We start from the raw sequence: 26,822 nt of genomic DNA, 5'->3' as shown, positions 1-26,822 counted from the left end.
CACAAGAGGTCCTATCACCAGATTAAGGATGTCGTTTGTCAAATATAAATCATCATCATGGTTCCAAGCCGGTTTCGGCCAAAATTTTCCGTTTAATAACTTAATAGCTAATGCTCGCGCTTGTCGTGCACTTAATCTCAAGCACCGGTCACCGTTCTCGCCGAACCCGTCGCTTGCAACGAAGGGCTCAGCGCGTAAATTAACCCATAGACACAGCCCACTGAGTTTCTCAGTGGGTCGCGTTTCCAATCCGGTGGTAGATTCTGCGAAGCACTGCTCTTGCTTGGGCCAGTGTTAGCAACACTTCCGGTTTAAGCCTCGTGAGCTCACCTACACGTCAAGGAGAAGCTGAAATAGCCTCGCAAAGCTATCAGCATAGGCAGGGAAAAAAAGGCGTGCCCTCTAATATGGCTATGGTAGCCTATTTTTTTCTCAAACGTGCGCAAACAGCAGTAGCACAATAGTAGGCAGCGGCTTGGCTTTGCCCCTGGCATTGCTGAAGTCCATGGGCGACGGTAACCACTCACCATCAGTTAGGCCGTATGCTCGTCTGGCTACAAGGAGAATAAAAAAAAAACAGAAGTTAAACATAAGATCACCATCCACGAAGTTGTAAAAAATGGTGGAAGACGGTCTATTTTTCAGTTTATTTCGTCTGTAGTCCAGTTTGCGTCTCCTGTCGTTTTCAAAAACATACACGCTTTGCTGCACCAAACGTCTTACGATTATACAAATGGTAAAACTAAAGGCATGGTGGTTTTGAAGGTGTAATCCATTGGCCGAGTTGCAAAAAAGAAATTAATATATAAAAAATCTTTTGTTTCAGTTTAACTTGCATCGAAGCACCGTGGTGCCCATCCAACCACCGGCAGGGGTACTGGTTGACTTTGAAAAGCCCTTGGAAGTGCCGCAAAAAGTTCCCTTACCGATCGACTTGGTAACGGACGAACCTCAGAAGAACAAGCAAAGAACCGGGGCTTTACCCGATCCGGGAATATTCAGTAGCGTGGCGACAGAGACGCCGTCGACCGAGGTTCTGCTGGCGACCAACATATACAGCATGGTGGAAACGTCCACGGGACCGGTGTTGATACCTTTAAAAATTTTACAAAGCACGAACACAGTCAACGCAGTACAGTCTCCAGTGACCACAGCCGCTATCGTCAGCGCTACAGCGCAGCCGCAACACGAGAACAGGACGGAGCTACCGGAGAAAGAGACAGCAATACAGTTAGAACGTAACCACTGTCAGTGCTGTACGATTATGCAGAAGATAACCAAAGGGAACCAAAAACAAATAACAGATTATTTTAGCTACAAAAATCCGGTGAAAAGTAAAAAATGTTTTTGCAGTGATGTATCGCATCCAAAGATATCGAACAGGTTAAAGATTTTTGTGAAGAATTACAAGTGTCAGTGTGAAACTCTGTCGCAGGAGATAGAGTACCGATCGAATAGTGATGTGAAAGTTAGTAGCGAAATGGACGGTTCGAGCCCAGAAGATCTTGGTAAGTTTAGCTAATTCACTACAAGTATAGTAGACGGTTCTGACCGAAAGCGACGAGGCACGACAACTCTCTTAACCAACCCAGATGACCGGATCACGCCGCCATCGTCATGTAATACCTCCCAATTCACTTTGCTTTTAACCACTCCAAACATTGGTCACCGTTCTCGTCGAATGCGACGAAGAGTTCGATTTTTTTTTGTTTTTTCCCCTACCTATTCGCTGGTAGCCTAAGGGTCTAATTCCAGCAACGCCTGGACTGGTAGGTGCTCAAGGGTTCAACCTGAGAGTGTTTGCTAACACTAGCCCTAACAAAAGCCGTGCTTCGCTGAATCTATCACCGGATCGGAATCGCGACCCACTGAGAAGATCCGGCGAAAAACTTATTGGACTGTGTCTATAGGTTAGTTTGATCATCGAACTCTTCGTCCTAATCTACGAAATCGACGAGGACTTTTTAATTTAACTATGATTTAAGTCTAGCCACTTTTTTTATTGCTTAGGTGGCTGGACGAGCTCACAGCCCACCTGGTGTTAAGTGGTTACTGGAGCCCATAGATATCTATAACGTAAATGCGCCTTGAGATATAAGTTCTAACGTCTCAAGTATAGTTACAACGGCTGCCTCATCCTTCAAAGCGAAACGCATTACTGCTTCACGGCAGAAATAGGCAGGGTGGTGGTGCCGTGCAGACTCACAAGACCTACCCGTGCGGACTCACAAGAGGTCCTACCACCAGTAATTACGCAAATTATAATTTTGCGGGTTTAATTTTATTACACGGAAGTTATTCCTTCGCCATGGAAGTCAATCATGTACATTTCTAAAGTACGTATTTCATTCGAAAAATTGGTACCCGCCTGGTATTCGAACACCGGTACATCGCTCAACACGAATGCACCGGACTTCTTATCCTTTAGGCCACGACGACTTCAAATTAATATTCAAATTATTATTTTTTGTTATTCATGTACCATTTAAATAACTATATATATATATATATATATATATATTCCTGTCTTTCAGCATTTGTAACGTCATATCAAATACGGTTAACAATGCGGATGAGCCACAAAAAATCGCGCCTAAAGAATCGGATACACACGATATTCTCACAGTTCGACGCCGACAGCGGGAACCCAGTGAAGCTGGCCAAAACACTGCACAGAGCTGTTAACAGTAAGTTAATGGACGTTTACACGGATTTCCTCGGTTTCCTGACGCCCGAGCAAGCGGAGGAAGCGGACGTTTTCAAGAATTACCTGGCCAGCCACGTCAGGGACGTCCTCAGGATAATCGATGTGAGTTGTGACATTTGAAGTTCTGACATACTGTATGCACGCGAGTTCATGTCCATCGGGGCCAGAGGCGACGCGCGGGGGACAGCTCGCCTCGCCTCCGCCCGTCTCCCCGCATTTTACTGACGTCGAGTGTTGTCCTTCGACGGTTGTGACGCGCGATTATCGATATCAAAAATTTACGCTAACACTATTGTGTTATTTAACCATGACTACTCCGCTTCCAACAAGTTCAGATAGAAAAAAACCTACTGCAAAAAGATACGTACTGATTCCGACTCTGATCTGTCGATTGTCTTTTCATTTTATAGCGATTGAATTGGAATTTAAAAAATATTTTTCCCTGTTAGAAATAAACAAGTAATTACTTATCACATTTATTTTATTTCATTGACAGCTGTTGACTTAATCGGTAGTTATTATCGACATTATTCAAAATTAACTAGGTCACAGCACTACCACATTCCTCAGGATGGACATGAACTCGCGCGCCTACTGTAGATATGACTGTGCAAAGTTTTATCTAAATAAGATTGAATTGAATTGAACTGAATTGAATTGAATAGCCTTTTATTTAGATCCATATTACAATTATATGACTATATACAACATGTAACATATTTAACGCACATCCTCAAACACCCCAATTAGACTTTAATAGTATAAACGCTATGCATACACCAAATATTATTTATATGTGCGTTAAAATTGATTATTTGTGAAATGAGTTATTCCCATTTCGTGGAAATAAAATGGTCACCGATTCACACTCCGCTGCGCACGCACACACAGACACCTACTCGCCGCGCCCCTTGTTCAATGCACTTTAATGACCGTTTTCGTATTTGTTATTTTATTTTAGATAATACTGCAATGTCACTTTTCACTTTATCAAAGGCGGTTATTATCTTATTCTTTAGTTCTTCGGCACTTATTGTCTGTGTGTTATAAACTAGCGATTTAATTCGCCCCCACAAAAAAAAGTCGAGAGGCGTGAAATCAGCTGATCTAGGAGGCCACTGACCGAAAAGACATAGCGAAATACGGGAGATATTTTATTTGCACTATCACTTGACCTCTTATCGATAAGGTGGACGCGGCGTGACTGATTTGTCAAAAATATTTTGTTGACTTCGTTGTTTAGATTTTTCTTTGATCACCGCCGACGCAACCGCGTCGCCGCGAACATCGGGATTAGCCTGCCGTTTATTGTAAGAATATTAAGCCGACGAAAGAAAGGGATAGTAATTATTTTTGTATTACGTGGTTTTCTTTTATGTATTGTAGTGTTGCTGTGTGCCGGCGGTCGCTGTTGGTATTGTGTGCGTAGGTATTTTATTTTGTAATAGACTATTAGCCTTGAAATAAGTATCAGATTTATTTAATTAAATAATTTTTTTTTTTACTAATTAGATATTTCATTTTAAAAAGTCTTAATACCCTGACTTACGTTCCATTTTCGTTTCTATGAACTGTTTAGCTAGCTGTGTAGGATGACTGTAATTTACTTAGTTTTAACTAAACTTTAGAAAAAAAAATTGGTACATAAAAAACAATCAAAATCGATCCAGATTCCGATTCTGAACAAATTACTTTCAGGGTGTGCGTTAATTATGTTACATGTTGTATAATATATAGAAAACTTAAATTTAATGTAATCCTTAATATAGTCTCTTATTGGAAATATTCTTATTTTCTGCAGATCTGTTTGCCAATCGACAAAGACCTCCTCCAACCTTTTCCATTCATGTCTTTCTTGAGCCACTGTTTCATGTGACGCCTGCCACTTGTCTTATGTCGTCATCCCATCTTTTTTGCGGTCTACCTTTTTTCCCTTTGCTTTCTAATTTAAATCTAAGTAATATTAAACACATGCAAACTCATTCGGGATGACAGTGTGTTTTTCGTACAGCGAATAAAATTTTAGAGACATTGAATTTGGAATTTTGAACATATTTTTCAACAAACACACAAAGGTCTGTAAATCGGTTCTGTAAATTAAATTAATAAAACATATTTTAGTTGGTCAATTTTTTGTTTTTATTAGTCTTGGTGAAATCTGAATATTAAAATAAAATAATTATCTATCAATTATTGTTTACAATACAAATTCTCATTCCTGGGGGTTAACACAAAATAAATATCTTAAACAGATTTAAGATTTAAAAAAATTATCCTATTTTTTATATAATACAGACATTGAAAACAAATTAGCGCTCTGTGTCGGTTTAGTAAGCCAATTATATTTGTTAATAAAGGTTTTGTCAATAACAACAAAGTTAATAAATAGACCAAAATATGTTGTTAATCGCCTAATTTGTTTCAGGAAGAAGTAACAGTTAAAGAGAAACGAAATGTCATACTTTCGGAACTGAAGTCGATACTGTACGGTCCATCCAAACACAAGCCGTGCGAGATGTGCTCTTTGCTGCTGAAGACCATGGAAGGACATCCGCGTCTCGCCCAACACTGGTTCTCTTTGTTCTCACACAAACGCGAGCAAAGGTGAAATACAAAAAGTATTTATTGAACATCTAAAGCAGGGGTGGGCAAATATTTTGATAGTCGGGCCACATTGCAGATGAAAATTTGACCTCGGGCCAATCAATTTATTTTCTAATTTTAAGAATAGTTTTTGTTCAATCAAAATATTAAATCAAAATATTTATTTATCAAGTAATTTGAATTAAAAAATTGAAAAGAAAATTTATATTAGACAAAAACTAATATTTGTGTTTTTAATAATAATATATACAATGCTTCACGGGCCAGACAAGACACGGCCGGATCCAGCCCGCGGGCTGCCAGTTGCCCAGGCCTGATCTAATGCATTCGTTTTACGGAAATCCTACAATTAACCCTTGGCCCACTGGTCTTAAACAACGCTAAGTGAGTGCCGTTACCCATCTTGAGTCATAAACAGTTGAAACAAAATTGTAGTCATCAAATAAGTTTTCAATCCTTCGTGATGTGGTGGACTACTGGTTTGGCGGTGCCTCTGAAAGACTACAGTAACTATTTCTATTAAATACAACCCAATGACGGGATCAGCTAAATTATAAGTGAAAATTTAATTTAAAAAAAAGCTTAACTTTAGTTCGAAGTCAGGGAATCAGTAGCATGGAATCCTCAATGTAAAAAAAAATTATTGTACCAATCGAAAGAGGCTGCTGATTATCTCACCGATTAAATTTTCAACTTAACTCATACGTCCATCAGCTCGTTCATTCACTCATCTATGAAAGAATAATTGGTAACACATATCATCATAAATATAATTGTTTGGTAGATCAAATCAAGAAAGATGTACCAGTAAAGTTATTAATGAGTCGCAAAAGCAAATTGCTGGGACAGTTGCCAGTTCAGTAAGTGACAATACGAGTGCAGTTAAAATTGTTCCAATGCATAAGAAGAATACTGAGACAGCCACCGATCCATCAGATGATAAGAGTGATTCAAACGAAGATAGTGGCGAAGAATCATCGTCAAGGTAAAAAACAAAATGTGTGCAATTCACACGTGGTAGAAGTGAAACCTTCCAAAATTAAAATACAATTATCCTAAACGTCTTAAGTATATGTAAAATTTTGTCATTAGTAAATAATTGTAAGGTAGCGCCCTCTGTGAATTGATATTTTAATTTCACGTATAATCAGAAATTAAAATTCACTACAAGAGCTTTCATACACACGTTAGTATTAAAAAATCTCACAGATGGCGCTGTATTAAATAGTATGTATATTTCTGTCTCATTCTTTGCTGGCTTCATCCTACACATTTTTATATTTGTGTCTCTTACCTGTCGTTTTTTCCGTTGCATCCGGTTTGAAATCACAACGATTCTAAAGAAGTTTTCACTTCAAAAAGTTTTTAGCTCTTTACCCGAGTAGGACTCAGTGTTGGTCAGATATTATCTGGTTACCATTTTCCTGAGCTGCCAAAAAGTTTGAATAGATCAGTACATTCACATTGAGCCACGGTAATAACCCTTAACCGTCAACTATTCGTTAATTAGTAACAATATGGTAAGCTAATGCTAGTTTGAAACCCTTTTAATGCCAATCGACATTTTTTTGCCAATATTTATACTACTTACAAAATATTACGTTGTTTTTAGTGATGATGGCGAAGAAGAGAACATCGTAGAAACAACCAACCAAACAACAAACCAGGACATAGAAAACCATATTATTAAAATCGTAAGTATATTTACATATCTATATGTCGTCCGGTGCATTGGTCTTAAGCGATGCACCGGTGTTCGAATCTCGCAGGCGGGTACCAATTTTTCTAATGAAATACGTACTCTACAAATGTTCACGATTGACTTCCACGGTGAAGAAATAACATCGTGTTTATAAATCATACCCGCAAATTTTTTATTTACGTAATTACTAGTGGTAGGACCTCTTGTGAGTCCGCACGGGTAGATACCACCTTCCTGCCTATTTTTGCCGTGAAGCAGTAATGCGTTTCGGTTTGAAGGGTGGGGCAACCGTTGTAACTATACTGAGACCTTAGAACTTATATCTCAAGGTGTGTGGCGCATTTACGTTGTAGATGTCCATGGGCTCCAGTAACCACTTAACACCAGGTGGACTGTGAGCTCGTCCACCCACCTAAGCAATAAAAAAAAATATACTTACTAACGTACAATAAAATCAATGTTTTGTGAGGCAGTCAGGATCAATACCAATACACTCTGCGTGTATCTATTGCGAAACAGTAACGCGTGTCGCGTTTGTTAGTTGGCGTAATGGTTTTACTATACAACTTAGTACTCATGCCTTAATTAATGTCTGACGGCATTTACGTTGTTGATGTCCATGGACTCTGGTAATCAGTTACTACTTTCAGGTTTAGGAACACTTTTTTTGTCTATCTGTCCTAGTAACCTGAAGGGGTTTTATACTAGGTTATGCAGGTACTGGTAGGCGAGCTGACGGGCTCAACTTGAGAGAATTTGCTAACACTCCTCCTCGCGTCGTTTTCCTCATTACTGAGGGTCGTGACTCCCCCGCTGCATCAGTTTCTCCCGTACGATTTCCCTCCATCTGCTGCGATCCTTAGCTTCATGAAGGGCATTGTGGAAGTTGATGTTTAGAGAAGATCATATTTGGTCCGACCATCTCGTGGGACTGCGTCCTCTGGGACGTTTGCCATCTACCTTTCCTGTTGCTAACACTGGCCCTAGCAAGAGCAGTGCTCCGCAGAATCTACCACTGGATCGGAATCGCGACCCGCTGAGAAGATCCGGCGAGAAACTCAGTGGGCTAAACAAATGCGTCTCAGTTAGAGTGTTGGCATCGTTATGAATTGTGTAGCACTTATTCAATATTTTTTTGTTCTTTCTCAGGAAGTCGTTGATGAAAGCGAAGACACCGACCTGCTAAGGACGGAACACAGAACAGAGGTCGTTGAACCCATGCTTATAGCGGAGGAGGATGTCAAAACGGAAGTCGAATGGAAACGCGACGAAGACAAAATAATCCTTGAGGTCATAAAACATTTTATTGTTTCGCAAAACGGGAGCGACAAAAGTATTCTAGAAATCATGGAGGAAAAAGACGTGTACAGAACGTTGGCGGACGTTTTGACTGACAAAACTTTAGAAGATATAAAATCGCGAGTCCTGTATTTACTAGAAATGGTTCTGTTAAATCAATCGTGATGTTATAACAATAAACGAAATATTTATATTTATTATTTACTATTTTAGATAATCATACTTAATGCTGTTAACCTTTTTGGTTTGATTTATGTGGCTTTTAATTATGAAAATATTAGCCTTTTTCGCCCAAAAATTTCCGTATTGTATTATACATACATAAAGTTAAAGTAATTGGTTTATCAATCAAAATATGCATCTAGGGCAGGGGTGGGCAACCTTTTTAATCAATGGGCCAATTTTAATATTCAAGTAGATAACACCACCTTGCCTATTTCTGCCGTGAAGCAGTAATGTGTTTCGGTTTGAAGGGTGGGGCAGCTATACTGAGACCTTAGAACTTATATCTCAAGGTGGGTGGCGCATTTACGCTGTTGATGTCTATGGGCTCCAGTAACCACTTAACACCAAGGGGGCTGTGAGCTCGTCCACACATCTAAACAAAAAAAAAAAGTTTTTGGCGGGCCGCGCATAAATTAACTCTTATTAATAATTTACGAAACTTTATTTCTTTATTAAAAACCAAACAAGAAAAGAAAAACGAATTGATGGGGGAAAGTCGATAAAATAAATTCAATTTTAGAAATATTTCGTGGGCCGCGTGTTACTCATCCCTGACCATCTAGGGTATTGATGAGTCACTGGCAATGCAATGATAATTTTTTAATGCTCTTAAAAAACTCTTCAAAGGCATGTTGTACTGCCTCTATAGGGTATTGACATTTTTCCCTGCCAAGAAATTATCGAAACTTTGGAAAAAGTAGAAGTCTGTCGGCGTAAGGTTTGGTGAGTACATTGGGCGACCCAAAACTTCCAACTCTAGCCCTTGTAGCTTAGAGACAGTCTGTTGTTCCGTCCGAAGTCTAGTGTTGTGGTGTAGGCGCTGCGGTGACGAGCAATCAACCAAGCCGGCCCAGAGATTCAGGGGCTTCATCATAACGTTCGGTGTGCTTAGTGCGAGTTTTTAAAGTTCTTGATTTTTATTATTTTATTTTTTTATTGCTTAGATGGGTGGACAAGCTCACAGCCCACCTGGTGTTAAGTGGTTGTGCGGCATTCCTACCGGGACGGAACTCGTATTTCTTAATCACTCGTTTTTTATCTTATCCATATTAATGAAAACGATAGAAAAGTAATGTTAACAACAATAATCTACAAGCCAATCAATCAAATTGAAAATAGAATTTCATTTTTCTTTAAATAAAGTTCATTTGAAATTAGTTTATTATCAGTCATACAGAAATTACGTTTCAAATGGCCAGTATTACAAAACAATAACATCATAGACAAAGATATATTATTATCATGTAAATTGAACTTCATTCATACTGAAGTTTTACCGTTTGTGCATTGTTAATCAACGTAGGCGTGGCCATTTTTGATCGAGCTTCTTGATTCATGTTAAAATGAAAACTTAAAACTATCAATCGGTAAGTTGAGATAAACTTGTCGGACTAATTTGGTCCATCCCTTTTTCTTTTTTTTTTCGGGTAGAGGGCCGAATCTCCTACGAGGTCCCCGCGCAAAACGGGGCGCGCGGGGTATGTGAGACTCAACGATCTGCATGGTGTTGTGAGCAGACCGCGGGCCCAAGGATTTTAGGGCCCACCCACTAAACGACTCCCCTGCACTCATACACCCGACGTCCGATCCCCTCCAAGGTCAGAACCCGGATGAGGTAGGGGGGTTATCGCGGTCAACACTACAACCAGACGGCGCGGCTCACCCCAAGGACGCCCAGCCGACGGAGCCTTCGAGGCGAATCGAAGGCTCTGAAACGTCGGCCGTCTCGGTACGGCAGCCCGTCAGGCCGCCCAGACGGTGCCGCTGGTGTCCCGGAATACCCCGCTGGACCAGAACCAGCCTGCCGGGTCGGGACGCGATACACCGTCGACCGGTCGTTCTATTTACTTCACGGCATCGCGCTAGAGTGCTGGTAGCGCGCCGCGCGGCCACACCCCTTCAGGTCGCCCCTTGACCTTCACCGGGGGTGGCCGCTACCTACAGGGGCCGGGACGTACGGGCGTATTCCCGCCTCCGGCCCCCGGCTCGACGGCGACGGATCGGTGCGGAAAGGGAAGAGCTCTCCCTCTCTTGCTCCGCCGCCTCCTTCTGCGAGATGGTGGACTCGCAGAAGTCGAGAATTTGGTCCATCCCCAATGTGACCTTTTTTTTCCTGTCAAAGTGGGACGCCTACGGAATTTCGTATATAAACAAATACATATATAGGGTATAGTAACCGGCAAACATCTTGAGCAAATGACCTTGACTGCGCAGAACCGAATTTTAGATCACTTTGGTGGTGAGGGTGAAGCGCGACGGCAGGGGAAATCGTATCGAGCGCTTTATTGGTAGATCAGTCGAACCTTGCGTCCCGCACCGCGCCCTCATTCCGCTTGCTCCCAAAAGTATGCTTGCGTACAGTGGAAAGTTATTATATTATTAAAGTCTATCGTTATTAATCGTTAAGTTATTTGTTATAATTACTTGTGGACTTTGTTGCCATTGCTATTTGTTGAGTGTTTGTTGATTTTTTATAAAACATACACTATGCCGCGACAAACCGGTGTAGTATTCAAAAGAAAGGGTAGAAAAATTGTGTACGACGTATATTGCTTCATTATAAAACAGGGGAAGAATGATATGGAAAAATTAAAACAGACTTCGGAAGTAACAAAACCATCAGTGAGGACTGTTAGGTGCATTATTAAGGAAGCTAAAGGCTCTGGCTTGCTAGCCGTGTTTAGGACTCCGGGTAAGAAAAGATCAGGGAAGAAGAAAGTTACTGGAATGGATAGTTTCGTTCAATCTGTAATAAAAAGATGTAATCATAATAACTACATAACAAGCAGTGAAACTCCGTACCGTAGAAAGGCTTCGAAAATTTTAAAGAAGATATAAATTTTAATGGCTCGGAATGAAGCTTACGACGTATTATGAAAGAGCTAGGCTTTAGATGGAAAAAAAGAACAGAAAATAATCGGAAGCTGGTAATTGAAAAAAGTATCAAAAAATACAAATCAAAAAAAGTATCAAAAATAAGTCTTCAAAAAATAATTAATTATAGACAAAAAAGAAGACCGAATCGACCGAGTTGTAAACTACACCGATGAGCCCTATTTCGACTCATCACGATGATAGCGACTCGGGTGATGAAAACAGTGATGATGATGATAGTCAAGATTATGATAACGAAAAAAAATATACAAATACCAGCTTCGCTTCAACTGAACTAAGACCTGGCAACAGCTCTAGTTTTGACTTAATAGAAGGAATATCTATTTTACCCCAAGATTAAATTATCACAATTATTAACCTACATTTTTTGTTGATGTTCTAATAAATATATAAAAAAATACATATGTTGATTTTAATAATTTAATTGCATTATGACGCAGAGTAAATAATGTTTTTGCACGTGAGTGTACCATGCGCAAACTTACCCCCACTACGTCAACAAATGCTCAAGAAGTTTGCCGGATATTATACGTCGGGGTAAGTAGTAATATTTAAGTGCAAAATAAAAAATATGGTTTAAAAATTACTTGAAAAAATTTATTATGGTATTCTTACCCTCACTGACATCTTAATTCTTACACCAACTTGCCCTTAAAATAATATTTATAAATAATTTCGCGACAAAAAACTACTTTTCTACAGCAAAATTAGAGTTACCTTAGTATGTATTTTCTAATACAATAAGGATTGGATAAGTAACAATTAATGAAAGCGGGAGATTTTTGTTCTCGTTGGGGACATCGGGACGTACAGCCTGAAAGCGGGACGTATAGTCACGTTATCCATTCCTGAAACCGAAGATTTTCGACAATACGGATGATCCTCTTGTAAACTGAGTTAATTTGAGAGCCCAGACGCAATTTAATTAAGCGAAGTTGTGTGAGTTATTTTACTTTGTTAATTTTGTGTTTTTTTTTCGGCTTAAACGTATAATAAACGAGATTTAATAACTGATAAGTATAACTATGTGGGAAAATGAAATAAAGCCGATGGACGCAGCTTCTTGGGATCATCGAAAAAGTCTCAGTAAATAACCATTTTACCATGCATATTCAGTTGCTTTGTGAACTTTCAACATTCTACTATAATTTATACTACAAAAAATGGAAGATTTTGCAACGAATATAAAACTATATTGAGCGTCGAAAGATTTTCTTGGTTTTTTCCCCATTCACCTCTCAATCCCTAATCACCCCGTTTTACGGTATATAGTTATCATTACATAGATATTAATATTTAGATATTAATATTTATCAGTTTATCATCAAGTGTATAATCTATGGTTTATCAGTTTATTGCAGCCAAAGGTAAAGGCAAGGTCGTCGTTGTCAACGAATAGAAAAGTGAACGAATTCAATATTTACATAATTTTGTTCTTTATTTATTAGATCTACTATACCCTGATACAATAATTGTTACACTAATACTATTTTGTAATTTTATACGAACTGTATTTTGCTTTAAAATATTCCGAAATTGAACAACAGCAATGGCCCGCAATATTAAGGACAATAATAATATTGATCCGGCTACTTTATTGTCTAATGTGAAAAGTACAATTAAAAAGGTGAGAATCAGATTTTGAGCATTTAACACATTTTTTACTTTCTAAAAATATTTAAATCACATGAAATGTTTAATTCACTGAATTCCAAATAAAGTTGTTGATAACAAACTGCAGTAAGTTCAACTGAAAATGAAGCTTTGAAAATTTGCAGGATGTAATAAAGGAACTATTAGAAAACCACTTCCAAGAAAGTAAAACCAAGATTGCCCCACATGCTCTTATGTTGTTGGCAGATGTGGCCAAATGTCTGGTCACCGAGACATGCCTGCGTGCAGTCAAACAAGCACAGAGAGAGGGTTCTAACAAAGTTGATGTAGAACATATTGAGAAATGTTTACCCCAGCTGGTAATTATAGACCAAAATTTTTCTCCTCTTTTCTCTGTACAGATGGCTCAACCAATGTCCCGAGTAGGAAATAGAATGTAATATATTGTTTTCTCCCACAACATTTTAAAGTTGCTTTTTTTTAATATGAAGAGATTATTCAGCATACTTGCTATATTTATTTATGTCTTTAGTTGTACACAAACTTGGTATATTGGAAAAAATCTGGAAAACAGACAATGGTTTCTAGCAATACTACAATACAACACATTCAATCAAATGATAATAATTGTTTTTCCTGTATATCAACCAACTCAAATTAAAAACATTGTGATGCAGGAGCTACTGCCACCAAACCTTAGGTTTGCTAAAATGTCAGGTTTTTAAACAAGTGTTAATGCTCACTTTAGTATTTTTTCTTTGTTGTAAATTTTATTATTTCCGCTTCCTCTTGTAGTCTAATGTTACATATTAAAATTATTAACCCATAATTGCAGATGCTGGACTTCCCTTAAATTAATAAAGATGCTACAAATGGAATGAGTATTATTGGTAACTATTTTATAGTATGGATAATAGGAGGAATTGTTTGAGATGATAACATTGTCTCGTTTTTACCATCGCATCGCCCGCCATAGGAGTAGAGTTCATCCATACTACCTGGAGCCACTATGTCCATCTACAGTGCGTGTCCAGATCTTTTTTGCCGCATATCATCCAGCTTTGGAATGAGCTCCCCTCCAGTCTTTTCCGAGAACTATGACATGTCCTTCTTCAAATGAGGTTTGTGTAGAGTACTTAACAGTAGGCAACAGCTTGGCTCTGCTTCCGGCATTGCTGACGTCCATGAGCGACGGTAACCATTCACCATCGGATGGGCCGTATGCCTATATCGTCGTATCATCTGCTTATACGTCAATAAGCAATTATAATAATAATAATTCTTAGTTCGACACTCCTGTCAGAGTGATCGTGGTTGCAAAACGATGTAATAAAAATACAACTAATGAAATAGTCACACATTTGTTTGTATTTAGACCAAACTGTGTACCATTTTAAAATATATCATCAGTGTCAATTAGTCATTATTTTATTGTTCATATAAAATAATATGAAAACCAAAAACATTATTTTTTATTGTACACAAAAAGAATTTTAAGAAAGGCATTTTAGATTTTTATAATGCTAACTTGGCCAGAGTTCCAAAATGCTCAATAAAATGAAGAACCATATTTTTCAGTTGCTTTATATTGGAATTCAAAATTTACATTAATTCCAAAAGCCCAAGATTTTTCAAGGAAAGCATAATTCAGGATAGTATAGGACCATAGATAATATACTTAATCTATACTATCTATACTAATATTATAAAACTACAGAGTTTGTTTGTTTGAACGTGCTAATCTCAGGAACTACTGGTCCGATATGAAAAATTCTTTCAGTGTTAGATAGCCTATTTATTGAGGAAGGCTATAGGCTATATAACATCATGAGACTGATACAAGTGGAGCACTAATGAAGAATGTTTCAAAATATTTTCACTTTCTACGATTTAGCGTTACGCCAAAGTAACTATTCCACGTGGATGTTGTCCCGGGCAAAAGTTATATTTAATATAGGACCAACACCATAAACCAGCAAGAATATTAAAATTAAATAGAAACTCATTATTTATATAAAACTATTTAATGGAACTAAACAAAATTAAACATGCGTTTTCAATTATTAGTTCTAACATAAGAGTTTTATACTCTTTGTAACACTGATTACATGTGAAGGCACTTAACATACAGTGTACATAGAAAGATGAAACTATTGCACACAGATAAGTTAGCTTCAGTGGCATTCTAAAAAGTGACTTAATTTTGATATAATATTTTGAGGTATAAAAATATAGATTCTTTAGGCTGATCTAACACTATAAGGGGTAGACTATACTATAGTTTTCTTTCGAGCATATAAGATTAGATTTATTATACCTACACATTAAAATTGCAGAGGTTTTTGTACAATAATTAACCAACTTGCATGAACAAAACAATGAATGTATGGGTGCCTTACACATTTTTTTATATATGGTTTATGAAAAAATCTTTAAGCCATGTTCTTAGCACAGTGCTTTTTACTGTAACGAGCAGTAACACCCACCCTATGCTTACAGTAATTAATTACAAGTCTTCAAACACTAAAATTGAAGTCTTCAGTAACTTATGGTCAGAGGTTTTTTACTCTGTATTAGAATAAACTAATGGTAATTAAATGATATACATAATGTTCCCACTCGCAAAATTAGTTTGTAGTGATATTTATAATTATAACAGTTACTTGACTTTTTTTATGGACTTCGAAGATAAAGTAATAGACCACATACTTTTATTCTTCTTGGTATCGGTGAACATCGACAAGGCCAAAAGCAGAGCCACTGCCGTCCGTTATGTCTTGATTACTTTATTAAGACTTATATAAATTAAAAATAGAGAAACTTATTTACTACCGAAACATCTACTCAGTCTTTCATTAGATTATTTTTAATTTATTTTCAAATACATATTTACATATTCGGACCAATTTTATGTAATTGAAGGAAGGTATATGCAAAACTGACAAATTGCGAGCGCGAACATGACGCACCTTAAAACGATAAATTAACAACAATCATTCGAGTTTATCTTGTCCCATGACAAGATAATTACACACGATTAACGGATCTCATTAAAAAAAAAAGGAGCTGCAGTATCAGACTTGTGTTTAGAACAGGTCCATGTCATCATTACACATGACATCAAGGAAGTCGTCGTCTTCGTATTCTTGTATGGAGCGGGGGTCGTTGCTGACGGACGGGGCGGCAGGTGCTGACGGCGCAGGCGCGTCCGCCTGTGTTCGCGCGTGCGAGTGCTCCTCTGTTAGTGCGTGCGCGTCCGCCTCAGTGTGCGAGTGCGCGTCCGTGTCACTGGAACACTCACGGGCGTCCGTCGCCGGGGAGGGGGGTGGATTCGATCCGTGCTCCGATTGTGCCGTTGTCTCGCCGCGAGATACTAACGACGGTAGCTCCGAGTCTGAAATCAGTTTCTGATTATGTAGCCAAGTGAAACCTTGGTTTGTGCAGTTTTTTTTTAAATATAGTGCTTAAATGTTGTTCGAGTATTTATCTTATGTAATTATTTTGGCTTAAATGGTGGAAAGGACCTATTAACAGTATTAATTTAATCATTAATTTCTCTTACAATGACAATGAACAAAACTTAACTAAAGAAATTTCTGTGACATTAAGATTAATGCGTCAAGAAAACAGTATATTTTTTTGTTTTAGTAACAAATTATATGAATTGACAATTTTAAAGGACACTGCTAGATGGCAATGAAGCGATCAAAAATTATTGAAAAATACATCTATTTCTTATGCATTCCTAATATTAATTGCATATCATAAGTTATATGTTATGATTATGAATAATATTTAAAAACTAGACTACTGTACTGTTTCGTAGTATACATTATTATTTACCGGTTAAAGTTTGTTTTAGTTGCTCCATAGCTTTCTGACGACTTTTATTGTGAATTTTCTTTATACGGCGCGTATTCTCCTTTTTTTCTTCAGCGAAAAGTTTACTGACTACGTCCTGGGAGATTTCGTCATCACGCTTCAGAAGAAAAAAATACACACCGCCTGGGGTCCTACGACGTGTTCCATTCTGTAAATTGAAAAATTTCATTTTACTTTCATATTCATCGACGTTTGAATAGTGTGCTAACTACTCTCTATTATTCTATAAACAATATTTCTAGACTCCTAGTTAAGCGCCAACCATCTTTTCTATTAAAGTTCTATATTCGTTTTCCTATTAAAAGTAATCCTCTTTTAAGGATTTGTATTCAAGCACAAACTGCTCTTCCATCTTTCACTAATTTATATTTCCAATGGTATTTGTCAATGGTATCATTTTCCAATGGTATCATATTCTTATTTTGAACATATTTAGGACTGTACAACGAAGGCTTTTGTTCTGTCCAAATTTACCGATTCTCTTGCTGCAGATCGTATAATTTACTGTTTCTGGTTAAATAACTATATATTTCTGGATTTAGATAAACATCCAAATAATATCAAATCAAATGATGCGGTTGTAATTTGAAATAAATATTTCAAATGTTACTTCAGTGAAAAGTTGGTGTTTACCATTACAAGCATGCCACCATCAGCCTCTATTTTCTGTGTTTCTTTAAACAATTCCATTGCTTTCTGTGATCCAATTGCTCCTACGATTCTGTCTGTAAAAGAAAAAGAAAAATACTAAATGTAGAACTCTGTTGAAATTTGAGAAATCTTACTATTGTAGTTTCATAGTTTTGATGTTTGTGATAGTAAGTCAATACCAATTAATAATAGGAATAGAACTGAAGAAAAAAACATTGATTAGAAGAAACTGCTTACTGACTATTTTGATGGAGTAATTTAACTAAAAGGGAGAGTACTTAAGTGATTGAAGGATATTAAATATCATAAATATTGACCATATGATTCATTAACTCATGATATGACTGAATATTATATAATATAATATTAAGGCACAATTGTGTGCCGCTTATTTGAAAACCACTTGTTATTCATATTGCAAGAGTCAAAAGTGAATATATTTTAAGTATAAATGATTGCTTACGTATTAATTCTTTTTTTTCTTCTGATAATTTATCAGCTATATCAGATGCTACTATATCTAACGGATCTTCTGCATTAACCATCAAATCCTTCAAGTATTTTGGAGCATGTTTCTCTTCAATATGAGAATTACTATTAATTCTTTTACCCAATCTTAGCTTTACATTAGATCTGTCAGAGTGCTTTCGTTTGTTAGACGTCACATCTCTATTGGAGTTGCTATTTTTTGTAAAAGCATTTCCTGATGCTAACTCTTCTTCTAATCGGTACTTTATTGTGTAATCATAAGATTCAACACCATATCTTCGTTTCTTTGAGACATCGAAACCAATCATGTCTTCCGAGAGTAGTTCTTCCTGAAATTCACAAACAAAAACTCTTATTTCTAGAATGAATTTACATTGATTTTTTGGATAGCTTGATTCTATAAGTACTTCTTCAAAAGAAATACAAGTAGATTAAGTGAATAAATGAACGAAGCTCATTGCTCAAAGATTAACACTGAAATTTAACCTAAAATAGCTCTTGGAATTCATCACAAGGCTCTACTGTAATTAGACATTAAGTACCTGCAATATTGAGGGGTATTGAGGGGTGAACGGCTATTTGGTTTAAGCGACAATTTGCTTTAGTGAAATACGACATTTACCTTTGAAATTAAAAGTGCGTTTTATTTTGTATTAGCATCAACAGTTCGATGTTTTTAATTGAACTTCAATTAAGTTTACTCGATTCAAATATTTGAAGAAGTTTTTTGTTATATTTTTTTCCAAATTTTAAACTTTAAATGTCTCTCCTGTAAAGTTGCAAAAATGTCGCTTGAACCAAATGGCCTTTCACTCCTCGATATGTATTTCCTGAGTAAATCAAAACATTATAAGGTTATTTTAATAAGACCACAGACCACTTGGTAATGAATGGTTGGTCATACTACTCTACTCTGCCTTTGAAATAAAAGTCGCCGTCCCAATTCTATTTCTTAGCTACAAGATAGTTGCTCGGCAGAAATAAGCAGCTTTGCCTACCTGAATCAATTCAATCCATAAAAAAATAAGAATACCTTAAATTGGTAATAGTAATTGATATCTCTTTATAATGAAATGACACCTATAGTAGAGATAACATAGTAAAGCAATATCATAGTTGATGAATGTTTTACTGAGAATATTAAGATGGAAAGGATTATTTAACATAATACAGTTTAGCAATTCCAATGGGTTTGTTGAGGTTCTTCACAGAGGTCTAGGGGTTAAATGGTTCTTAAAAGATTATGATGGGTATATTTTCCATCACTAATTTTTATGTAAGTTGGATAATGATTGAAGGATAAAGAAATAATGTGATTTTTTTTTTAAATAAACTGTCAAAAGTATAAAATTTTAAACCATTACTCAATTCCATGCATTCTCTGTTCCTAAAGTCCTTATTGGTACATTATTTAAAAAATAATAATGAAATGTATGTCTTATTCTGGATTTTTATAAATTATTGTTGGCTGTGGCTTAACACTACTAATCACAAATTTACTTAATTTATTTAATGTATTTATAATAAATATTGCTAGAGTGGTCTAAGCTACAAACCTGCAAAGCTCTATACCACACATTATATTTCTCCCTTTTATTATTTTGGGGTTGAGGTTGCGGCCTTCTTGGTCTGACTTTTGTGCGTTTAGCACGCCTCCTGGGTTCTTCATCAGAATCTGTAGCTGATGACTCTGGTGATGGATCATCGCTTTGTTCATCTTGAATTTGCATGTGTACTAAGGATGGAGGGTTGAAAGCTTCTGGTCTTGTTAAGGGGATATAGGTACCTTCTTCTACATCTGAATCTTCCAACTAAAATGTTAAATTTTATACCATTACAAATATTTGATTTTAACAATGTTTCTGAAAGCCAAAATTTTCTAGCAATCTTTAGAAGAGGTTGCTGCTGTATATATTTAGAGAAGGAAATTTTTCAGCATAGCATATTCACAAAACTGTTGTTGGCTAAATATTTTATAATCATCATCATCATCATCATTCACATCCTATACACATACATCTCCTGATGGTTAATCTCCTCTCTGAAGTTCAATGACCAGTACTATGCTGCCCGCATCCAGCTTATATCAATGACATAAAATAGGTTGTCAGTCCAACTTGGATTGCTGTTGATTACCTCATATACTTTTTGATTACAGAGGCAATTTGTTCTGTGAGCAATATGCTCTGGCCAATACCATATATTGGTAAATGGTACAATAACGCCTTCCTGTGATTTGTACTAGAAATAAACTTAAATATGAGAATTATACAATACAATACAAAGAACAGAACTTTTTGTACTTAGGTACAACAAAATGACGACAATATATAGAAAAAATAATTGAAAAGAATTATATTGGTTTATTCTTCAAATTGTGTACTTGACATTCATAAAACAACAACAAATGTTGATTGATCTTTTTCCACATAAAGTTTCTGTAGTAAAATTATGAAGATGAAAATAACATAGTACAGCAAAAAAAAATTTTTTGCCTTTTCAGGCTTTTCAGGCATGCGGTCCACAGTCACTCATGGGCGTTACCAATGCCAGGGATAGAGCCAAGCTGCCCACCGTTGAGCACTTTCCGCGAGCCTCCTCTGAAGAAGAACATGTCTAGCACTTGGGAAACACCGTGGTGGGGAAGCTTATTCCAAGCCAGATGGTACTTTGAGTATTTTCTTCCCCTTTTTTTTTGTTTTGGTCACTTAACACCAGGTGGGTCGTAAGTTCATTTACATTACTACATCTTAATGTTTCTGGGCAGATACAGCAAACAGGTTCAAGTTAAGTGCTGGGTTTTTAGAGCAACTTAAGTTATTGTTAGCTTATTTTATGAAGGTAAGAATTGCGATATTTGTACGATATTAAAAATAAAAAAGGTTTGTTTTTAAAAAAAATTGACCTTTTTTACCATTCTCAAAAGACTATTTTTGACATGACGTGTTTTAGCTGTATCTTTTTAGAGTGGTTTCACAACCAAGAATGTAATACTAAGTGTTCCTAACACATTTTTCTTAAAAACGATAGGTCAAAAATATTACTTTTGGCCAACATCTTTTGTTTATAAGAAACGTTGAATGTTTTCAAAAGCGAAACAATTATCAAATACTGGGTATACCAAAACATGATCTGTTTAATGTTCCAAAACAATATTCGTAGATTACTTTGGGGTTCTTGAAAATATTGTATATTTTACAACGCAGAAAAATACACGAAAATTTGAAGGAATTATTACAAAAGCTCACCTCCCCCTCTTCGCGCTCGCTTGTTGGATCAAAGTCTATTTCCACTTCTGTTGTCGACATCATCTTGATGTGATTGATTTAGCACCAGAATGTCATTTATCATTAAGGTATTATAATGAAACTCATACACAAATACTAGTCGGCTAATTGCAAAATTTTTAGCACTTTTGTCTTTTTGTATTTAACATAGTCATAGATAGCAAACTTTGGTATAGAGTATAGTTTTCAGTAATTTTTTTTTTAAATGGTTTTATGACCTGGTTACTGAGACCTTTAAGTCATGTCTTATTTTTAATTTATATTCTTATTTTTATGAAAAATGATAATATGGAGTGATATGAAATGAAGATGATTAATTTGAGATATTAATCTATTGGGATGAAATGACATGATATGGGATGAAACATAATCTTAGTAAAATGGTGGTCATTTACTGAGATTTTTTCAGTGGACTTTTTGGAGGATCCCGAGAAGTTACGTCCAGAGGCTTTGTTTCATTTTCCCACATTTGTGCACTTTCACAGATATTAAACAGTTAATAAACCACCATTATTACACATTTAAACCCGAAGAAACACTAAATAGACAAAATAAAACAAATCACACAACTTCACTCCTCGCGTTCCCGCCAAAAAGTCCCCTAGTTTTCGGTATTCACTGCAGTGCTGCCAGACAAGATTTATATTTTACAGCGTTTTATTATTTAAATAAAATATACGGTATATTCTAGTTAAATACTGCACTTTTACAGGTAAATAAATATACCTTTATGTTCTGAAAATCACATGTATTAATTAAAAATAAAATAAATCATTCTCTGTCTAACATAAAGCAGTTTCATTTTTATTAATTTTAACTATGAAAGCCTTATAGCTTGGTTTAAAATTTAAGCAACCGGTAAGGGCGTGTTAAAAATTTCACTTGATTGTTTATTTAAGCAACCGATTCATTTTCTTTCTTTTGATGCCATTTCTTGCGCTAACCTTTCGTCATGTTCTACGTTTGAATTTCATAGTCTTGAGATGCTGAACATGAAGTTTGCTAAGTTCATAAAATCCTCATCCTCGAGATTTCGGACGTTTGCTAAAACCAATGCAACTATCGGGGATCAGTTCAGTACTTCGTTGTATCTACTGGATCGGAATCGAGATCCACTGAGATGATTCGGCGAGAAACTCAGTGCCTTGTGTCTGCGGGTCAATGCCCCGATGATGTGGGCCCAAAATATTATTTTTTACGGCGCAGAATTTTGTTTTGATTTTCTTTGCTATCTCGGAATCTGGAAACATTTTTGGCAAAAAGTCAACTAGAAGATCTATAGTTTTGAGATATTCTATGCTCAGTAATACAACCTCATCATCTTAGGTCTTACAGCCCAGGGTGGGACTTAGCCTGGTCCAGTATGTCTCTGCAGACTGCTCTGTTCAGGGCTTTCTCCTTCCAGTTCCTGACACCGATAACTTTGAGGTCGCACTCCACGCCATCCAACCATCGGAGTTTGGGTATGCCACGACTTCTGCGGCCCTCTGATTTGCCATAGAGCAGTTGTCTTGGCATTCTGGTATTCTCCATTCGAACCACATGTCCTGCCCATCGTAGGCGTTCAATTTTTATAGTTGTTATGATATTAGGATCCTTGTAAATATCACACAACTCGTGGTTATAGCGCATCCTCCATATCTCGTTTTCCTAGTAATACAACTTGCTAGCTTTATTTTCGCGGTTTAAGGCATTGATACTAAAGACGTTGACGACATTTAAAATACGCTTGCCGTAGAAGTTTTAAAAATATCTTAGTTCTTGGATTATTGATGAACTTAGGCTTTTCAATGCCCTCATGTCGGCATTCATCGATGTATTGCACAATAGGCACGATAGGGATATCGTGAATCACGTCGCAACCATTCTAAAATATTCATACCGTAACAACTAATCCTGGAATTGTTGTTTGTAATTTATTTTGTTTTAGAAGTAGAGGGTTGTATCTCACTTTGATGAACAGATATTTTTATTTACTCAACTTGTTTTTCATACATTGCATTTTTAAAAACGTAGTAGAAAGTAAAATCAAAAAAATTATAGTGAATCTTCTGTAATTACAGTGCATATGGCAAAACTCAGTCGCTGTCTTAGACATAGACTTGATTTGATTTTATGAATTAGCAGACCAAAGAGATTATTGTCTACACGGGCAATTTGCTTTAAAAAAAGGCTAAACTTATGGCTATTGTATGAAAATGAAATAAAATAATTTGAATTTATTTAATTTATATGGAATTAAATTGAATGAATTAAATAACGGAAAATAATATAAATTAAATAATATTTATCTTTAAAATTTACAGAAAAAAAAAAAATTTGATTTACAAGGTTGCACGTTGTTTGACTTTTGGAATTTGATGTTGCTATTCTTTATATTGGCACTGCACAACAATACAATTTATACCACAATGTTTATTAAATTATGTTAAATATTAAATAATGTTTCCAGGAAGGAATATTTTGTGGAATGATACTTGTATCGAGATACTATCTAGTACTTGGATTGCAAATTCTTGTCACATTTTCCAATTGTAGTTTCAGGTTAGTTTAAAATATTTAAATCCAATAGTTATTTCATTAATATTAAAAGAAACTTGGCTACATATTAAAAAATAATGTATGTTTAAGCAGGAGCAAAAATCCTTTATGGACTTGGGAATGTATTAATGAAAAATGTGTACCATCTCGTCCCGATCCCACGAATAAATTACAATCTCTGGAAACATGTAACATGTTGTGTGCAGGAGGTCAAATTTGGCCTCAACCAAGGGGAGCGATCAGCCTTTCCACAACCGCTGTGCCAGTACACGCTGACTCTTTCAGATTGAAAATATTATTAACTCCATCCCGTACGGTTCAAGAATATCTACAAGAGTCCTTTGAATTATTTCGGGAAGATGTTAAAAGACTCGAACAGTCAGCATTTGGTTTCGAAGAGCGGCGAAGTGTACTCGTCCGGATTGCCATAAATGGTAGTGAAGATCCACGAATGCGTATAGATACTGAAGAAAACTACAAACTTGTAATTCGCCCTAATTCCGATGACGGTTTGATGCTCGTAGATATATCTGCATCTACGTTCTGTGGTGCACGTCATGGCTTAGAAACTTTAATACAATTAATATGGTTTGATCCTTACGTCGCATCACTGTTTATGCTAGAAGCTGCATCAGTTGACGATTCGCCTCGATTCAAATACCGGGGGCTGTTATTAGACACAGCGCGTAATTATTTTCCGGTTCGTGATCTCATGCGAACTATTGATGGTATGGCCATTTCTAAGCTTAACACCTTTCACTGGCATGTAACCGATACCCAAGCATTCCCTTTACAATTAGACAGTGTAAAACATTTATCAAAACGAGGAGCCTACAGTCTGAGAGATGTTTACACAAAAGATGACGTCAGAGCATTAGTGCATCGTGCGAGATTACGTGGGATACGAGTTCTGATAGAAATAGATGTACCATCTCATGTTGGTCCAACCTGGAGTTTCAGTTCAGATTCGGAAACTGATGATCTTTCTTTATGTACCAACGCTCAACCTTGGAGTCCATTATGTCATGAGCCTCCTTGTGGGCAATTAAATCCACGAAACACTGATTTGTTTTTACTTTTAGAGCAAGTTTTTACAGAAATCATCCAGCTCACTGGAGTCGATGATTTGTTTCACATGGGAGGCGACGATGTGTCACTAGAATGTTGGGAACATTATTTCAATGATACTAACAGTGAAAACTATTTGATAGAATTTACCCGGTCTTCGTTAGATCGGCTACGCTATGTCAATGGCCGATTACCCAATCTAACATTATTTTGGTTTTCTTCCATAAGCGACCGTATCAAGACTGATTTGAAAGAGTCCGCGGACTTTATAGGTTTGCAGTTACGAGAATTCACATGGAAACATAAGTCTATTAATGGAATACGAACAGTCATTTCACACGAAGACGCATGGGACCTGAATAATGGAATGGGAGCTTGGTATGACACTAATGGTGGTATCCCTTACAATTCATGGCAACATGTGTATGAACACCGGCCATGGGCGAAAGATGTCGCTAATATAGAAGGAGGGGAGGCAACAGTTTGGTCCTCGACTTTAAGTGATGATGATCTCGATGCCACGGTGTGGCCTAGGGCGGCTGCTTTAGCAGAAAGACTATGGACAGACCGTGCCGAAGGCGCGACCCGTCCGGTACATGCGAGGTTAGATTTGCATCGCTCTCGGTTGGTTGCGCGGGGTCTAAAAGCAGCACCTATATGGTCTATGTGGTGCACTCAAAACCCTTACACGTGTTAAATATTAAATTGTATATAATAAATCTCTATTTTTATTTTAGATTAATGGCTGTTAAAAAAACTCATAATTTTTTTTTTTTCATCAATAATTAGTATTTAAAAATGTCACGCAGAACAGTTGATGTGATTCTGGGAAACGATAATCGAATCATTATTTACTTAAATTTATTTTAAAAAAATAGATTTGAAGAAATCTCAATAGGCTGTAAGTGTAAAGGTTCACAAAACAAGATCGGTAAAGTGAAAAATAAAGTGAATCTTTAACTTAAATGGAAAAAAAAACTGACAACGTAAATATTTTGGTTCAAAATCTCTGTCTAATCCTGGGTCGAACACACAGGTACAAATTTAAAATCAAGCAGCTAAGTTTTCGAGGGAAACGATAAAGAAAGGATCTTCTACCGAGCGGCTATCTTTTCTCGGTAGATCGACGGTGTAGCTGCAAGCTATACCAGTATATTTACCTATTTCATTTAATTTAAATCGCAATAAAATATTATCAAATTGTATTATGGTGTTCAAATGATACTTGCAGCTTCATTCTTCGGCGGAGAAGGTCACTGAAGCTCGCTTGTGGAACTAACTAATTTTATATCTTCAGTTTATTAATTATTCTGATTATTTATTATAATTTCTTCAAACATGTCTTATTATTATTATTTTTGATTGCCTTTGTAAGCAGACGAGCATACGGCCCACCTGATGGTGAGTGGTTACCGTCGCCCATGGACTTCAGCAATGCCAGGGGCAGAGCCAAGCCGCTGCCTAGACAGCATCATGTAAAGGAATGTCTGGCACATTCGCGGCGAGAATAAAGAATTTTAACTTGCCTTTAATTCTCAACTTTTCTCATTGATGAGTCAAATTTTTTATTGATTTAAATTATTTGATTTATTGTTTTGAGATGAACTCTAGATAAGCAAGCATTTTTTTTTATGAAATGAAATTGAATTTGCGATGCTTATACTCCACGCTTTTGGCGATTCTTCTGTTACGTTAATCTCGAATTTATTGTACTAATCAGATACCTCCAATACAAGTAGTTTTTACCAACATGACAGTATAAAAAAAGGAATCTAAAAATCATATTTGTCATTTTAAACAACGCAAACTATGTATCGTATACGTAACACCTAAATAAAAACTACCTACAAAATTATAA

The 26,822-nt window shown here is 36.5% G+C and overlaps 4 protein-coding genes across 9 annotated transcripts in view; 3 read left to right on the top strand and 1 right to left on the bottom strand.

The window, feature by feature from the left end:
* LOC101738377 (uncharacterized) overlaps positions 1 to 8,512 on the top strand; it is a 32,386-nt gene extending 23,874 nt beyond the window's left edge. For 2 of the 3 annotated variants that reach the window (XM_012694663.4, XM_004922450.4), the window contains exons 16-21: positions 827 to 1,508; positions 2,535 to 2,809; positions 5,133 to 5,311; positions 6,096 to 6,296; positions 6,924 to 7,005; positions 8,163 to 8,512. In XM_012694663.4, the coding sequence (XP_012550117.2) occupies positions 827 to 1,508; positions 2,535 to 2,809; positions 5,133 to 5,311; positions 6,096 to 6,296; positions 6,924 to 7,005; positions 8,163 to 8,477 (1,734 nt within the window). In that variant the 3' untranslated portion in view covers positions 8,478 to 8,512. Of the gene's footprint in view, positions 1 to 826; positions 1,509 to 2,534; positions 2,810 to 5,132; positions 5,312 to 6,095; positions 6,297 to 6,923; positions 7,006 to 8,162 lie in introns of those variants that run through there. The other variant, XM_012694681.4, reaches the window with a different exon arrangement.
* A 4,257-nt stretch (positions 8,513 to 12,769) lies between these two features.
* Positions 12,770 to 13,924, top strand: MHF2 (centromere protein X-like). Of its 2 annotated transcripts, NM_001281452.1 has the most exons (3): positions 12,982 to 13,059; positions 13,211 to 13,405; positions 13,882 to 13,899. In NM_001281452.1, the coding sequence occupies exons 1-3, from the start codon at positions 12,982 to 12,984 to the stop codon at positions 13,897 to 13,899; spliced, it is 291 nt and encodes a 96-aa protein (NP_001268381.1). The 2 variants fall into 2 exon arrangements, with proteins under 2 accessions (XP_062529789.1, NP_001268381.1); XM_062673805.1 differs by having other exon boundaries at positions 12,770 to 13,059; positions 13,211 to 13,924.
* Positions 13,925 to 15,051: 1,127 nt separating this feature from the next.
* Positions 15,052 to 23,313, bottom strand: LOC101741753 (phosphorylated adapter RNA export protein). Its single transcript, XM_004922391.5, has 6 exons — positions 21,317 to 23,313; positions 19,625 to 19,879; positions 18,043 to 18,397; positions 17,562 to 17,653; positions 16,890 to 17,076; positions 15,052 to 16,440 (listed from the first exon to the last, which is right to left on the bottom strand). Exons 1-6 carry the CDS (start codon positions 21,377 to 21,379, stop codon positions 16,133 to 16,135), a joined length of 1,260 nt encoding a protein of 419 aa, XP_004922448.1. The 5' UTR covers positions 21,380 to 23,313; the 3' UTR covers positions 15,052 to 16,132.
* A 211-nt stretch (positions 23,314 to 23,524) lies between these two features.
* Positions 23,525 to 25,683, top strand: LOC101741195 (probable beta-hexosaminidase fdl). 3 transcript variants are annotated; one of them, XM_004922387.5, is made up of 2 exons: positions 23,525 to 23,899; positions 23,990 to 25,683. In XM_004922387.5, exons 1-2 carry the CDS (start codon positions 23,826 to 23,828, stop codon positions 25,659 to 25,661), a joined length of 1,746 nt encoding a protein of 581 aa, XP_004922444.1. In that variant the 5' UTR covers positions 23,525 to 23,825; the 3' UTR covers positions 25,662 to 25,683. The 3 variants fall into 3 exon arrangements, with proteins under 3 accessions (XP_004922444.1, XP_004922443.1, XP_062530064.1); XM_004922386.5 differs by having other exon boundaries at positions 23,561 to 23,899; positions 23,987 to 25,683; XM_062674080.1 differs by having other exon boundaries at positions 23,692 to 23,899; positions 24,182 to 25,683.
* Positions 25,684 to 26,822: the final 1,139 nt, after the last annotated feature.

Source organism: Bombyx mori, chromosome 19 (assembly GCF_030269925.1).
Source record: "Bombyx mori chromosome 19, ASM3026992v2".
In the NCBI taxonomy this organism is placed as follows: domain Eukaryota; kingdom Metazoa; phylum Arthropoda; class Insecta; order Lepidoptera; family Bombycidae; genus Bombyx; species Bombyx mori.
Note: the sequence above shows the minus strand (reverse complement) of the source record. Positions and strands in the feature narration are given on the sequence as shown.

Coding starts and splice junctions, on each gene's coding strand:
- MHF2 (XM_062673805.1), top strand. CDS start 12,982: ATGGCCCGCAATATTAAGGACAATAATAATATTGATCCGGCTACTTTA. Junction 13,060..13,210: donor TGAAAAGTACAATTAAAAAG/GTGAGAATCAGA, acceptor GAAAATTTGCAG/GATGTAATAAAGGAACTATT.
- LOC101741753 (XM_004922391.5), bottom strand. CDS start 21,379: ATGATGTCGACAACAGAAGTGGAAATAGACTTTGATCCAACAAGCGAG. Junction 18,398..19,624: donor TGTGGTATAGAGCTTTGCAG/GTTTGTAGCTTA, acceptor TGTGAATTTCAG/GAAGAACTACTCTCGGAAGA. Junction 16,441..16,889: donor ACTAAAACAAACTTTAACCG/GTAAATAATAAT, acceptor AACTGATTTCAG/ACTCGGAGCTACCGTCGTTA.
- LOC101741195 (XM_004922386.5), top strand. CDS start 23,826: ATGATACTTGTATCGAGATACTATCTAGTACTTGGATTGCAAATTCTT. Junction 23,900..23,986: donor TTTTCCAATTGTAGTTTCAG/GTTAGTTTAAAA, acceptor TGTATGTTTAAG/CAGGAGCAAAAATCCTTTAT.